This window comes from Osmerus mordax, chromosome 25 (genome assembly GCF_038355195.1).
Source record: "Osmerus mordax isolate fOsmMor3 chromosome 25, fOsmMor3.pri, whole genome shotgun sequence".
NCBI classification, from domain to species: domain Eukaryota; kingdom Metazoa; phylum Chordata; class Actinopteri; order Osmeriformes; family Osmeridae; genus Osmerus; species Osmerus mordax.
In genome coordinates, this window is record NC_090074.1 from 1,664,975 (window position 1) to 1,682,178 (window position 17,204).

The window sequence follows — 17,204 nt, forward strand, 5'->3', positions numbered from 1 at the left end:
GGGCCGTACAGTAGCCTATATGGATGTTTTCCGGTAGAGCTTTCTCTCTGTGTGGTGTACATGTATGTCTATCTAACAGGCCTTAAGTTCCTGTATTGTCAAGGAATGACGAGGATAAACGACTATACAATTACTCACTGGGCGCTCAACAGATCTTGATCTCTACCCAGAGCTCTGCTTCTCTCCCTGGGGTTACAAATGGCAGCTCTAAATTGAAAGCTAACACAAATTATATTTAAAAAATTCTCGCACAACAACTGGCTTCCATCCATTAACAAGGTGCAGGGTATGAAAGTAAATTATATTAAAATCAAGGTGCATGTTGCCACCCTCATGTTCCACATGAGCTATAAACAGACCCATCTTTTGTGTTTCCTCTGGCTTGGTGAAACAAAAAAAACACAACAGTGTTTTTAAAGAATATTTCAGACCCCAACATAACAGAAGTTACTAGTTGGTTTACATATTGACAGCAAATGCTAATTTAGTTAGAATTACAGTTCTGGGGTTGCTGTACTGTTGTAATAGTGGCAAGTTTGCTAGTATTGGCAAAATATCTTTTGGGGGATTATGAGAACTATGGGACATCACTGAGTGAAAAAAACGGTGTTTCTGTCCATTTTGATCCATTGACATCCATCCACATCAAAGGCATTGTTCCAGCCAATGTCCTCCAAATCTATTATTGATGTTCAAACTTCTCTCATGACTAATTTAAAAGCTGAACTAAAACATCAAAAAGATAACTTGTCAGTGAGCCTTTCGAACTCACACCTCGTTCTGAAAACACCACAACACCTCCTCGAGGTTTCACCAACATGGAGCTCGTTGTGAATTCCGTGGAGCACCCGAGAAACATTCATGGAGCTGTTGCATCTCTAAACACTGACCCTGTGAGGAGGGATACAACACAGGGTCTTGAAGGTAAGTAGGAAGAAAGAAAGAATGAATCCATTCCGACGACCTGCTGGCTGCTACAAGGTAACAGGGGGAAGTGCCTCCCTTTAAGCTGCCAGGATACTCAGGTCAAAGACGACATTTCCCAGGGGCGTTCACCTGGAGCCTCCTTGTGTTCTAGGGTCCAGATGACAATATCTCTATTGAAGTGAAACTTTACTGTTAACTTTGTGTTATAGTGTCTTCATGGAATAGTGTGCTAAAACATAAACGTGCCTGATTGACTAATTGCCTTTTTGGAATTTGGTGGTTTTGGAATTCAATTAGGTTGTGGAGGAAGGCGCTGATGAAGAGGCTAATTTGGGAGGAAGAGCAGGGTTGCTCGCAACTACTCCCAACACACACACAACCTCTTCCCAACACACACACACAACCTCCTCCAGACACACACTCACAACCTCCTCCAGACACACACACAACCTCCTCCAGACACACACACAACCTCCTCCAGACACACACACAACCTTCTCCCAACACACACACACACACTATTTTGAGAAAATGTACTTGGTATGAAAACCAGATACTTGGCTGAACATGTTAGCGAGCATCAGCGATTAGACGTTCGCTTGAGCAGCGCTTACTCAGAAAGTTGCCCGTTATTATCAAGTTCCAAAACACCTCAGCCAAGATCCGATTTGGGACTCATAAGGCCTTTTCTCAAATATTATCATGTTGAAAGGGGGAGAAAATTGCAACGGGAGCTAAAGAACTGCTTATTACATTTGTGACTGCAGTGTAGCCTGTGTGACTAACCCATCTAACTGCAAACTCTCATCGAGTTGCAAAAAGTATGAAGAATCGTTGAAGATGGATTATGTATATTCCAAGAATAGTTATGTCAAGTTAAATCCACACAAGATGTGACCTTTGGCCTTGCCAAAAACAACAACATTTTAGCACAAGCTTGTCTTGAATGTCGCATGACTTTTCACAAGCCCACGGGAGATGTTACCAGAAACCTGGAGGATGGAAACTAAACAGACCTCTAAACATTCGCACAATATTAAAATCTCACATGGCCGATAGATTCATTTTGTGGCCTTTATCGTAATTGCTTAGCTGTTACCTCCAGGGGGTTATGGAGCTAAGTTGTTTGTGTTGTAACCTGCAGAGTGAACATTGTCGTGTATTTGTATGGCAATTGCCACTTCTCCTCTTCTATAATACCATTATTAATGGGGCTGTGTTTATGGCAGGGGAATAAGATGTGGTTTCACTGCCTCAGTTTAAGTGGGTCATTTGACCCGCTTACAACGTATTACAGGTAGAAGAGAAAGTGCTAAAAGTTATCACCATTGTAATAGAGAACTGCATCTTCCAGCCGCAGTGAGTGGTGGGTTCGGTCTGTGCTGGTATTAAAACTGGATGGACATGTTGGAGAATACAGATGGCTGAGCGGTGAGGGCTATTAATCAGAAAGTTGTTGGTTCGATTCCCGGCCATGCCGAATGACACGTCCTTGGGCAAGACACTTCACCCTACTTGCCTCGGGGAGAATGTCCCTGTATTTACTGTAAGTCGCTCTGGATAAGAGCGTCTGCTAAATGACTAAATGTAAATGAATACATCAAGTTTTAACATGTTGGGTCGAACACAAACCATAACATGTATACAACATCAGGAAGAGCAGAGGAACATGAGACATGTTTTCATATAGAACATGTCATTATGTGAATGGGAGAAGCAGGCTATAAGAATTAGGTCACATCCCCAGAGCTCAGCAGGTACGAAATTGTTTCCCGAACAGTCGAGACAGGAAAATAAGTCCCTCTCTAATGTGTTATAGAAGCAAAGCTTATGGGGGTCTACTCTCCAATTTCTATTCTCATAATGTTTCCTGAATATTTCAAATGCCTCATTACTTGCTTCGAGAGAAGGAGAAGAGATTTCTCCTTCACCCAATAATGACTCGCGAAGCTTATTAGACCAATGTGCGTTGAATTGAGAGGCCAAATCCTCATGGTGAAGAGAGCTCGGGCCTCTAATCTAAAAGCACAGTCACATCAGCGCACTTGAAGAAACCAAAGAGGATAATCCAGTGTTTGGAGTGGTTCATAATTGAATTGAATCACTCTTGCCCTCCGACTCATCACATTGTTTGTGACATTTCGCTTAGGAGAAAGCCATAGGTTTCAGAGAGGGCATCGGAAAGGCAGCCAGAATCTAGGGGTTACCCACAAGATCTAACGCCGCCCTGGTGTGTCCAACATGTTCTCTCACTGATTTTTTATTTTTCCGATTAGTCTGATTGTCATTTCGATGGATAATCTGCATTTCTGGGTGTTTTATGTAACTCTTGTTCACCTGTGTGGTGTTCCATGTCTAAATGGCTGCTTGAGATGAGCATGTGTTTATAATTGAGTTCAGGTACCCTTTCATCAGATGGACACTCTCACAGATCCCTACACGAATGTGATGAATAGCACAATATGTTTCATCCGAGTTTGTTATCGTCCAAATAATCCATACATTCATTTTATGTAGGTTTTATGTATTCCTCAAAAGTAGTTGAATGAGCTGAGGTCAATAAGGCCTGCAGGCCATAAACATCAAAATAGAAGTTCAAAACGTGTAATGTGCACAAGACCTCAAGTCGGCAAAAATATCAAACACAGCATTAGATGACAACATCTATATTTATTTATTTACAGTCAGCTACAAGGGGGCGGGGTCCTTTAGGACAGGCAGGGAGCCTGGAATTAATTAACATGAAAGTTCCACCACAGGAGGGTTAATATGGGTAGCATCAGACCACGCTGGGCTTCCTGCAGTCCAGGCCAAGCCTGTTCGCTGTCGACATCAACACCCCGAGACGACTAACAGATTAGTGAAGTCCCCTTTCACCTTCTGTACTATACTGTGCTGTGCTCGCAGGCCCTGGTCTCTAACGCTAAATGAAACACAGGAGCATAAATTGTGCGTCACTTAAGACACAAACTAATGTGTGAGCAATGTAAAGTTGTAGTGTCTGTTCTAGGAGCTGAAGGCTGTATATCAATAAACTAAGGCTAATGGTACAAACTGTCAACTAAACTACTATAACACACAAAAAAACATTATAAGAGTACAATGAAATAAAAGAGGAGTTTCTGAAAAATCCTCTCGCCATGTTAAAATATAAAGTGAGGCAAATCTAAAATCTGGAGAAAAAAATACTGTGGATAATCATGAGAAATACCCATAACACACATTTCAAACGTATGTCAAATTAACTTGCTTGCGATCGCTAACCCAATCAGATTATCCCGGTTCAGACAGCTATGATTGACAGCTTTGATGATATCTCCTTTTTAAAAACTCAAAAATCAGTTTGTGACCTACTTTCAAAGAACAAAAAATCTTCCAATTCAGTTTACAGATAGACCCACATATTTTGGTACAATCATCAGATGTGTGACTCTGTTTTGAAGCGTTCCCATGTGTAACACTCTCCCCTCTCCCCCAATTGGATCTTGGTGAACATATGGCCAGGCAGGCAAACTTCTGGCACCCCAGGATGCCCGGACCGCAAACTCCATCCCCCTTCATTCTCTCCTCTCACATCTGAGTAACCGTCTGCAATGGTGTGATAGCAGTGTTTCCCTCTGATAGCTCGCAGGGTTATTCATAGCCAAACCACACCAGGACAGCCTTTGCTTGCAATCTCACAACAACACAAGAAGTCTAATTTTCTATTAACTCGAAGCTTGGATTGAAAATCAACACCCAACAGCCAAATTGGCTGGCCGTGTCAGTACAATACATGTTCGTATGAATACTGAGGGGTAAGAAAGTTGGAATTTAACCAGTTTACACAGCATGGGCTTGTAATTGCCCAATAAATGAAATAAATCAAATTAGGAATATGTGTTGATCTAAAAACCATGGCATTATAACCAATTACCATCATTTCATTTTAATAATCCCTATTAATTATCCATAACAAATGTAACAATATTTCAAGGGATAATTGAAGATGTAGCAGGAGATTTCTTTCCATAGCAGAATTTTCACATTATCTGCTCTGTCACTTACTATTGGTCTCTCCCTCCTCTGAATTGATATGTGGAACCCTATCCCAACGGTGCTGGAAAAATAAGCATTTTAGCATCCAAGTCGAAACAAGAAGTTGGGCCAACAACTTCTGCTCAACAACCCCTGAAAATTATTATTTCAGGCCAAACATTGCCACAGGGCCCAAGAGCTGCCAGGCTGGTTGATACAATAGCATATCAATAGGAAATTGTAAAGACTACAAACGTTACATTTGAGTGCTTGTCTATGTTCTGGACATACAGGATTCTCAGAGCATCCATCGTGTGGGATGCAGAGCACATCTAATTTCCTAACGGTGTTCAGACTGACACACTGAATCCAATAAATAACAAACAGGCGACCACATCCCAGTCTTAACAGCCGAATGTAGAAAATCCTTCCAACTTCAGCAGGCAACCTTCCTGGGGAACAGACACCTCTTGGTACGGTATCTTGAACTGCAGTTGTTTCAAGTCAAGACTCAGTAGTGACACCACAGCAGCAGGTGCCCAGGATTCCTGTGGGGACATGTGGACAAGGTCACTGGGCTGATTGATGCTTGCCTCTGGAGTCCTTCTCTGTGTGCAAGTTAACATGGATCTCCATTTCAGTAGCAGTCCAGAGGTGAATGGCTGGAGGGTGCGGAAGGGACCAAAAGACCTCCACAATCCCCACAGACTTCCTGATCTTTCTTGCCATAAAGGTATGTTCCATTGGCAGGGTACTGAATCCATTCTCTAACAACCTCAGGGCAATTTCAGGGAACTGGAATGTGTGCCACTTCCAACTCGAAGCAGAGTGCACTCCAGCCAGATACATATCTAGTCAACTAAGAGAGATTCAACCTCGGTGTGGGAAATAATGGCTTCCTGCTTGGAAAAGGACATTCTGAATTATAATTACGCTCCCTATTTACTTGAGAAGTATACAGCTATATCATATACATCTAAAGCATTCACAACACTCATGAAGATAAGAATGATTATTATGTGTAATGAAAGGCACATACAGAACAGAATTATCATGGAGGTATGTTTCATTGCTTTGCATAACGCCATTCCTCGAAACAGAATAGAATAACGTTTCCTATCAATTCAACAACATCAAATGCAAATACTGTGATCAATCCTTGTTAGTTGCAGTTTTTGAAAAACAATTAGCATTCAGGTTGAAGAACACTTTATAGCATTTACTAGCACGCCTTCCATTCTGAACAAGACAGTTGATTTGACAGTTCTGCATACAATCATGTAATCAGTTAAATGTTCACAATAATTTTGAAAAGCAACACAGTGGAATGAAACCTGAACATGATTTTGGTTGCATTGTGCATTATAATTGGAAAATTGAGACAGACATAGTTACATCCCAGAGAAAGGAAAGAATTTATACGTTTGTAAATATGAAATATTCTTTATCTTATTGTAAATAAGTGTAAGGGAAACCTTGCCTCAGTGTCTTGCCTTGGTATACATACACATTTGAGTGTCCTGTCTGGTTCTCCTACAAAGTCAACTTAATTCTTTGTCCTCTACATAATAACCTCAATAGTCAATATTTCAAATGTATCAATTTTTTCATGCACACTGGTTTCCGCATAGATATGCATAGCGGTTGGAGTCATCCACAACTAAAATAGACCCAAGAGCTATCAAATGACATCTCAGGTTCTCCAGGACGAAGTGGACAAGATAGCCAGAGAGAACACAATTCACAGGAGATCGCCAAAGAAATGTCTTGAAATACTGTCTTTCAACTCAGTCTGGTGTACTGTACGTACACATTATTGGATACAAAAAAACATGTTGTTTTATTGCTGCTCCTAACCAATTCCATCAGGAAGGCAAAAAAAAAAAAAAAAAGCCATCGTGAACAAGTAACAAAAATACCCCAAAACCTTTCATATCAAAGGATTTCATGGCCAAACATAGCATGAAATATTTAAGCCGGCACTGTTAGAGTGCTGGGTATCCAGTTGATGTGAAATCATGAGTCAAATATCCGGTGAGTTACTCCACAGCTCTATGGGTTACAGTGTACCTGGCAAGTGCCATCATGTCCATGACCAAAGTTTACTTAGTATATTGTGGGGATGGATACAGCTTAGTGAGAAGAGTATTTGACTACAGATGAAGAGATTGAAGGTTCAAATTGCCACTGTGTATGTCTCTTTGTATACAAATGTCTGCTAAATATTATTATTTTATAGAAACATGAAGAAAAAAAAAACGGTTAGGTACATAATGTGTTATGTACACGTGTTTTTCTTCTGTATTTACGGCAGACACTTTTTGGTCGTCCGATAAAGAGCTGGAATATGTTTAATACTTTTATTTCACAACAATTCTACAAAGAATCACTAAGCTGCAGATATCTCTATTGATAATGTGTTTGTAAATAACTTAAAACATTCATTTTATCTGCGCTCATGGAGTTTAAATAATTTAATTGTTACGTAAGCTCAAACTAATTAGTTTACCTTATCTTGTAAGAATAACTAACCAGGCTGTGTTTGTATTATGCAGTATTTGTTCACTGTAATTAGTGTAAGAACTTCGAAACAATAAGGTTAATGAACTGCTGATAAACTTGTTCTATTGTCAAGTGCTTCCGTTTACCTCAAACCATAGAAATACTTTAATGAAATCAACAGTTATTTACAATCCAAAAGGGTGGTCTTTCTCCCCAAAGATTTGTTAACCTCCCCCCTCCCAACTTTGGCTTTGTAAAGGCACAATAAAAAACAGAAAATTACTCGGAATTACTTAATTTAGCTCAATTTCTAATTATATCTCAACTCTGAGTGTTCACAAGGGTCGGACCCCAAAATACATCTAGAGGGCAATGGTGTTAATTGTTTTTGGAAACTTAGCATGAAAGAAAATTGATTCCACTGTAAATGATAACAAGTTCTGGTATCGACAGCTGATTTAGCAAGCTCTTTCACTTACAGTGATCCATGGTATTTTGAAGAGCGCTCTGTCTTGAATCAATATCTATCAACCATCTGAAATTAAACCAAGATTAAATCCTAATTTCATCACCGCGAGTCACGTTCGGCAAGTTTCATTTAATTACAACATTCTGATGCGGGAAAGTAAACGAGTTTGCTCATGTCTCTGTCAGCTGAACCGAGACTCTGTCTGGGTTCAAAACACAATCACAGAAATGCAGAGTCTGTAAACGCAACAAATCTAGTCACTTAACGAGCCAGAGATACAATTGAAGACCCAAAAGCCTAATCAAACCTTCTGAACGCAAAAATACAAAGTAATCTAGGTTGTCAGGTGGCTGAGCAGTTAGGGAATCGGGCTGGTAATCATAAGATTGCTGGTTTGATTCCCCGCCGTGCAAAAAAATTACTTTGTGTCCTTGGGCAAGGCACTTCACCCTACTTGCCTCGGGGGGAATGTCCCTGTACTTACTGTAAGTCACTCTGGATAAGAGCGTCTGCTAAATGACTAAATGTAAATGTCTAAACGTAATCTTACCTTGGACGATCAGGTGAACTTTGGAGGATTTGGGTTTCTTGTTGGTGAGAACCGAGCAGGCGTAAGGCCCCTCATCGTGAACGTTCACGTTCATGATCTGGATGCTGTACTCGGTGACAGCCGTGTTCTCCATGAGCACCACCCGGGGGTCCAGAGACCACTTCTCTCTCCCGGCAAACAGAATCGTGGTGCGGTTCAGCCAAGCCACGCGCGATACCTTGCTGTCGACAGTACATCTGTGGGGGGGGGGGAAGGAAAGACAACAAGGAAAATATAAAGACACTGATTTCATAATCTGCATTTCCATTTCCACATCCATGACATAAATGTTCATTCAATTTAAGATCTGAGTGATCAAGCCTTGTTTTTACACAGATAAAGTTTTAGACAGAAACGCAAGTAATTTCTTGTGAGTCTCTGAGTGGTAGCATGCTGCTTGGGTTAACAGAAATTGCAGCAGGTGCCGTCAAGCTATCTTTGTTAGCAACAAGGTCGCATGTTGTTTTTTTCTACTGCACTGTGGCAAATGCAGTAGTCAGACCCAACGTGAGTTTGACAGAACATTTCTCGTTTGATGACAGCGAATGGTTTGGCACAGCACAATAGCCAGATCAAAGTATGGGTTTAAACTTATACACTGTCATTCCTTGCTTTGTACAGGATATAGCAGTGTGCATGTAAAAAAAAAAAATTGGTCTTCGTTTATAAAATTTTGCTCAGTTCACAGTTGATGATGATTATGTCTTTGTATAGATCCGGTAGGAAAGCAAGGGGGAGGGAGAGAGTGGTGGGGTGTATATATGCTATTATAACACAGTTTATGGTTTCTCATAAATCTGTGTCTGTTTATAGTAACATCTCAAGGCATCATTTCATACAATCTGCATACAGTTTGTGGACCACACAAACAAGGCCGTTTCGTGAATGGACAGACACAATCACAGAACACTGCTTTAAATGTCAGCACCTGTGACAATTGGCAACTACAATTGGACGCCCACATTTGCATATCCTTCCTATTATCCAGTGGCAAGGCCATTTGCCAAACCTGTTACACAATTTAAAGAATACAAATAAATAAGACACAGCCTATTCTGTGTTCTTCTGTTGGCAGGGAGCCAGGTAACAAACATGTCATTTATATTCAGACCAGAATATTGCATGCTAACCTCCATCCTAACCTTTAATCCAATGGACTTCAGTGAAGGAATATTATAAAGCTCATAATAAGCCTTCCATTGGCTCTGCATACCAAGCAGAGGCCCACACGAGAGAGCCAGTAGCTCAAATATAGCCATACAGTGCACTCTATCAGATAGGGAGTCAGGTGGCTGAGCGGTGAGGGAGTCGGACTAGTAATCCGAAGGTTGCCAGTTTGATTCCCGGTCATGCCAACTGACGTTGTGTCCTTGGGCAAGGCACTTCACCCTACTTGTCTCGGGGGAATGTCCCTGTACTTACTGTAAGTCGCTCTGGATAAGAGCGTCTGCTAAATGACTAAATGTAAATGTAAATGTAATGCCACAGGAGCTACCAAGGCTTGAGAAACGTGTGACATGGCCTGCTCCTTGGACGCTGCTGTAATTCTCAGGTTAATCGTGGATTATTTTATGTTTAGATAGTGTTTTTATCTCTAAAGACAAAATAAAAAACTTGAAACACAACTGGGATTCAAATATACTTTTCTTTTTGTAGGGTCATTTTGACAAGCAATGTCACAATGTACTTCACATACGCCCATAGAACTTAAATCTATGTTTTTGCTTGCTGACCTTTGTAAACTTTGTAATCTGTTATTAAACTAGTTGAGGAGACGCTAACACATTGAGAAGTTAAAATACCACAAATGACTACTTATCTCTCTTCTACCTCTTTGAACTATCATTTATTTGAAAACAGTAGTAGTCAGTCAACATTAGAACTGATCTAAGTAACAAAACATTACAAACTGCCATGAAATATTTGCTCTTTCATAGTCAAAGCAAATAATCATCCAAGTCCTTGAAGCCGTGCAAATCATTTACATGCCTTCTTGCATTTGTGCTAAATCTAAATTGCCTCATCAGAAATTCCACTTGGGAACTTGTAGGTGAGAGTGTCATGAATATTACTATTCTCTGAAAATGAGGCCAAAATCATGTTACAGTACTAATAATTGTATTGTATGAATTATTCATTGAGTATTCCTCTATTCACAACTAAGGTCAAAGGTATTGGATGTGTATACACAATCACTGAATGTTACTGTGTTATATCAGATAATGGTAGCAAGCACATGAAAACCAATGAATCGCTTGCAATCTGTGTCGAGGATCATATGTGGTAGCCACAGATATCTCTGAGCAAACTGTCAGTTTGACATTGTTCACTTTGTTCAATCAGGATAAAAAAATAAAAACATTCAACGCTTTTAACAGGTTTCTGTCAAAACAAGCGGAAACAAGTAAAAGCATGGACGTGTCGAGTATTTTAAATCGAGTGTGATGGACAACAAAACAAACCATCCACAATGTGATTTAATCCTGCTGTAACTCTGAATATAAGCTTTCATTTCCACATTGGAAGAGAATTAACTTAAGTTGTTTTATTAAGTATAGATCAGGTAAGATGCACAGTAGAGGTTCCCTGGCAGGACATGGTGATGGTGCTCTAGGAATACAGACAAGGCATGTATAACCCTCAGAGTCCAAACAAAATGATTACATTTAGTCATTTAGCAGACGCTCTTATCCAGAGCGACTTACAGTAAGTACAGGGACATTCCCCCAAGGCAAGTAGGGTGAAGTGCCTTGCCCAAGGACACAACGACATTTTGACACGGCCAGAATCGAACCGACGACCTTCTGATTACTAGCCCGACTCCCTCACCGCTCAGCCACCTGACTCCCTGTGATTACACTGTACTTATCCAATCCAATGAAACCGTGAGGGTCAAAGTTTGTGACTGATCAGTCAGAGTGTGATATTGTAACTCAGAACAAGTATTCTGTTGTCACAGACTTGATTAATCTAATGCAGGTTTGGAATCTGTTCCTAGTCCAACACTAAAGGAGTACTGTAAACTATTTTGCACCCGTGAGCATCCCCATGTTGAAACACGCAACATTACGCCAAAATATATGGCTTGACGATACAGTAAAATGTAACTACTGTAAGTATTATCACACAAACACAATTTCATCTGAACTTCACACGCGTCGTTTTTAATGACATGCAACCATGTCGGTTTGGGAAATGGGTTTCCTTCATTGTCCAGGCTGCAGCGCTTCAAGCTAAGCCTCCGAGTTCTGCTCCTCCATCCCTCCCTAATGACTGGGAACTCGCACACCCATAAATCCTTTTAACTGAAGAGGACAACCACCGGGTTTTTAGAAGGCCCTATCAATTCTGTATCCAGAGACCTCCATCAAAAATATTCTGCCCGCTCGAGCATGCTCTACCTCCATGTGCCCCTTGATGATAAGTTCTCCTTACGAGGAGGTCTGAACTGTTAAATTCAAACACCAGACTGGAAATAGATACCACAAGACCGAAGCATATAGTACCTGGCCTAACATGTTCAATAAACACTCGCAAAGTCACGCAATCTGGATCAACAATCGTAAGGCTAATAATTTGTGTGGAATGAGTCGATAAAATGTCCGAAATTACGTTTGGGATTTCAACGGACTGACAAGCAGGAGGTTCATTTCCTTGACAAAAAACCCCTTTCACTTAATGTCCCATACAGTATATCTTAGGGACACATAACTTGGCATAGTATAACTCAAAAATCTAAGAAAAACTATCATTTCTAATGTGAAACATACTTTTATTGTTTGATGAAGCGTTCCTGAAATTTCAAAGCTATAACATTTGTACATAAGGAGTAGGCGATCTTCCTGATTACCTTGCCTTTACACATGCACCGTGTATACATGAAGTTAAAAGTGGAAAAAGTATTTTATTTCATTTCTGCACCATATTAACATTCACCTCAGCAGATAGGCTGGATGAAGCACAAATAATAATAATGGCACTTTAAGGATCACTGTCGTGTTCACAAACTAACCCCATCTCTGTCACGGTGGTTCCATTCCAGTATGTGACAAAATAAACAGTTTACTCTGGGATTTCAAGCTGTAATTGAATGCTTCTCTCTCTCCAACAGTATTATTTCGTCCGGAGTGAATTGCCAACTAGATGTGACAGTAGCATCAATTTATGTTCATTTGTTTATAACAGGCACTATAGAGTCTGATGTAGTAAAATGCAGAGACTGATTTGTCTGTCGTCAAAATTTCATTTCCCTAGTGTCAGTTATGTATCAGCTTTCCATGGTCTCCTTCATTTAAACTTTCCAAACTGATTGACTCCCACCTGCTTCACTGGTTAATGACACTACAGGGAAATCTACACCGTTGAACATTGTTCATGGACAAGTGCAAATCCAATTGTTTGATGTCTTGGAAGAGAGAATAAGATGCAACGTCAATCTGTAATAGCATCTGTGACAGAGTTAGTCTGAAAACGATGTCTCAAAATTAAGTCTAAAAAGAAAACTTTGTCCTCTGAGATCTCTTGAATGACCTTGGGACATTCGGCCCTCGGTGCTGCACACACAACAGTCTTGCCGTTGCTACGGTTTCATCATTTACGGATAATCAGTCGTAACACAGTAAAACAAAGTTAAGTTACATGTCACTTGGCACCTGGTAAAGTTAGACTAGTTAAGTTATTTTATGTGTGTACGGTAGCTTCATGCTTTCAGCAAGAAGATTCCAATGCCTGTGATAAACCTTATATCACTAGTCTACACAACCTTATTTTCTAATGTCATGAGTGTCACCCTGTTAATAATTGCAAAGGCACCTCTCTAAGATATGAAAACTAGGTCAACAAGTACCAAGCAGAGGACCTGGTGATTGCAGATCACTGTCGCTATCCATGAACCAAGGTTCAAGAAAGAGATAAATCACAAGGCTTCTGGTTGGAGGTGAATTGATGACTGCCATTACATTTCAGCAGCAGTGTACGGGAGCAACTTTTTTGAGCCGATTACATCGGCGACATGTGAATGATCTCTCCTTACCCGGGGAGACAAATATGATAGGTCCATGAGAAGAGATGGCCTCAGTCCAAAATTCAATCATGAGTAATATTTCTGTGGCTTCTCAGTGATAGGTTTCTGTTGGAAACGTTGTCACGTGTCATCAACATCCCCAAACCTCGCTTTCCAGTAACGCTGCTCCTGTGTCTGTGAATTATAAGACCTTTCCTGTGTAAATACAAATCTTGTTGATAATCGCAACTGTAATATTGTAGACTTGGAGCCAGTTGTTCCCTGTGTTGACTCTGAATTGTGGTTTCAGGAAGTTCACTTGTGACGTAGAGGGCCTTGCGCTTTCTGACGAGTGTCCAGTCCCACAGGAAGTAGGCAGGGCAAGCTTGTAACGCCACCAGACAAGCATAATCAGGTTAAATTAAAGACCAGTTTGCTAACAAAAGGCTTCGATTCTGTTTAAAATAATCAGTTATTGTCAATATGGCTAATTGGCAACTCTGTCTTTTGCAATATTGTATGTACTGAGCTGCTTCCAAGATCAATGACTACCTTACATTTGGTTATAAGTCTGAACTGTGATTATGCAGTGCGGCTGCTATCAATAGCTTCTTTTGAGCATGTGTTAGGTGCCAGTTTGAGTAGCTATAGATTTGCATTGTGTTTGTTGTCCTTGGTTAAGACCGATATGTTTGGGCGCGATACAAGTCTATGCCTGGCAAGTGAAACAGTCACGGAAATAATGAATATGAGGTTTATTCGGTAATTTCTTTCGAGACACGCACACTAATAGATAGGTTATCAACCTGATCAAATGCAATTCCCCACTGAGAATGCAATTTCTCTCACTAGCGAATATATTTTAAGATCTTGTAGCTTGTCTTGCAGTCCGCTGTCAGACTGCCCATGAAACGTAAACACGTAACATAACGCTTTCTAGCTGAATCTAAAGGGAAACACGCATATTTAACTGTATCCTGGCCCTTCTGTAACATTCAGTAGTCGCACCTCACAGCTTCCCCTGCTGAGGAGCGCACCACATACCTGTCTTGCCTTCAACACCTTACATGCTAAACATTTTTTATTATTCAAACAATCTGCATTCATTCATGAACCCAACACAATCTTTCAGTTTTGCGTCAGTTAAACGTGAGGACAGTTGTTAGGGTACTAAGTTTGGTCTTTATGTCATAACTGTTGATGCCCACGGGACTGACAAGGGTCAAGAATCAGAGGCGCAGAAAGACAAGTGAATGAAAATAAACAGAAGTGAAGGAGTTAATACTTGAAGAACAATGGTGTTTTTCAAGTATTAACGAGGCAAGTAGGTAAAGTGTCTTGGCCAAGGACACAATGTCATTTTCCCTGGCTGGGAATTGAACCAGCAACCTTCGGATTACTAGCCCAATTCCCTAACCTCTCAGCCACCTGACTTTTATTTAGTCTGATGTTTACTGAGTGTTCTATAAGAAGTTTCTCCTGTTTGGAGGAAGTTCATTCTCCTATCTCTTTTTCTTTCTCTAGATCGCTCTCCATCTTTCTGAATATTAGAAAACAAAACCGTTTTAAAGGATGACCTTCGAGTAGGAAAACTGGGCGAGCCCTTGTCTTCCATTAGCGGTCTGCACCAAAACACAACAGTGCCCTGTTGCAATATTAAGCAGTGAGCTTATGCCATGCATTACTGTCCTAGTGAAACTGCCCCCTCAAGGTGAAGCGGTAGCTTGTTTAGCGTGCTGTGTTTGGCAACAGAAAGAGCTAACAACAACAACACGATCAAGCCCATCTTCAACGGGCCTGGTGTGTTAGGAAATGTGAACAACTTGCATTTAAAGAGGAAATGAATAAAAGGAAGAAGAAAATGAGGTATTCTTAAATCATGCATACGACTCTTGAGACTACCACACCAAGACACCACTCCAAAAGCACAGAAGTGAAACAACTGTTTTTTTTTAAATGTAGCTTAAAGAGATTTTGTCGTTTGTCTTCGTGGGAGGGCCCTGTTGAGTGGGATTGTATCGTACCGACTGTGCAGGAAACACACTCAAATGCCTTTTTATGTTCTTTGAATAATCCCTATTACAGAGGATTATCCCTATTATTACAGTTGATTGCACTATCCCAGCCTTTGAGCCTTATATGTGCTTCAATGCACACTGGAGAACGAAAGTGAGGTTTAAAGGCAACAGGCATCTAAATGAATAAGGAGCTCTAATGATAAGACACTCATTCATGCATTCAATTCAATATTCTGCATTTAACATCAGAAAATCCAATCTAAGATACATTAGAAAGGAATTCTGTACCTCTGAAAAGAAAAAACATAATTTATTTTTGACTTTACCTTATTGGGTGGTTATGGACCTTCGACAGACAATTTTTCTTATAAATATTACATTTCAATCTTACTCTTGAAAACAGTGACACAGCCAGAGACAGTCTGCTTGTCAGTTATTTTCAATAAGATGGAGTTGTAGACAGGAGCTACTTTTTATTTTTGTTTTGGATGATAACATTTAGATGAGAATCTTACGGTTGGTCTAGCAACTGTTAAACACATACAAGTCAGATGTGTATGAAAGCTGCTGAACAGTTTCTGTTCAGCAGTTTCATTCATTTTTTTGGAAAAACCCATTTCTTCACTATCAGTCATCCTGAACGAAGCCTACAGATGAAGCTGAATGCTTTTCGCAATAACTAACCGAACGTAGCTGTAATGTACCAGGAAGCGGCTAGCAAACACACTCCCAGAAGAACTGTTTAGTTCTACACGAATCTCCCCATGACTGCTGTCAGTGAATGGGAATTTAATTAACACATTTTAAAATGATATGGGATATTTCACAGCTACGATGTTGCCGACAAAACACAGCTGAACATCGTGGAGATGCATACTGGAAAGAAATGCATTTCCATTGGCAGGATTTCTTATTTTGTCTTCCCTGACATACCAGCTGTAAAGAAGATCATAGCTTTCTGGCTAGCCATCAGCGCTGCCTGTAGATTATTGTTTGTTATTGCCTCAGGGCTCGCATCTGAGTCTTTCTTCTGGTGAGAGTCGCAGAGCTGTCCACACCAAAAGACAAGAACACATTTTCATATGCTGTAAATGCACAAAACATCATCTTTTATACAGGGTCTTGTTCAATGCTGAAAAAGATGATCCAGTTGTACAGTGTGTGCGGTATGTAGTCTGTGGCGATTTGTGGTAGTCATTGTGTGTAATCCACCGTTGTGTGACCAAGTTCAATGTTTACCATTTGTAATGGCATGATTAGGCCTTTCTACATTTACATTTAGTCATTTATTAGACGCTCTTATCCAGAGCGACTTACAGTAAGTACAGGGACATTCTCCCCGAGGCAAGTAGGGTGAAGTGCCTTGCCCAAGGACACAACGTCATTTGGCAGAGCCGGGGAACCAGCAACCTTCTGATTACTAGCCCGATTCCCTAACCGCTCAGCCACCTGACTCCCTTTCTACACTATGAAGATAAACGTTTACCACTACTGATGATAAATTACAATGGGCAAAGATGTATGTTGGTTTTTCATATTAGTTGATCTAAATCTGAAGCCAGGTGACTCAACACTGACTCTCTTCCTTCAAACTCCTACAGACACAAGTTTCACACAGTGTTAGACAGAACTATTAGACATACAGTATAGAAACACATAAACTGCACTGCACATTGACCA

General features: G+C 40.4%; 1 protein-coding gene across 1 annotated transcript in view; it reads right to left on the reverse strand.

Moving 5' to 3' along the window:
* opcml (opioid binding protein/cell adhesion molecule-like) overlaps window positions 1–17,204 on the reverse strand; it is a 76,911-nt gene that overhangs the window by 33,499 nt on the left and 26,208 nt on the right. Inside the window, exon 2 of the mRNA XM_067228800.1 lies at window positions 8,466–8,701. Within this exon, the coding sequence (XP_067084901.1) occupies window positions 8,466–8,701 (236 nt within the window). The remainder of the gene's footprint in view (window positions 1–8,465; window positions 8,702–17,204) is intronic.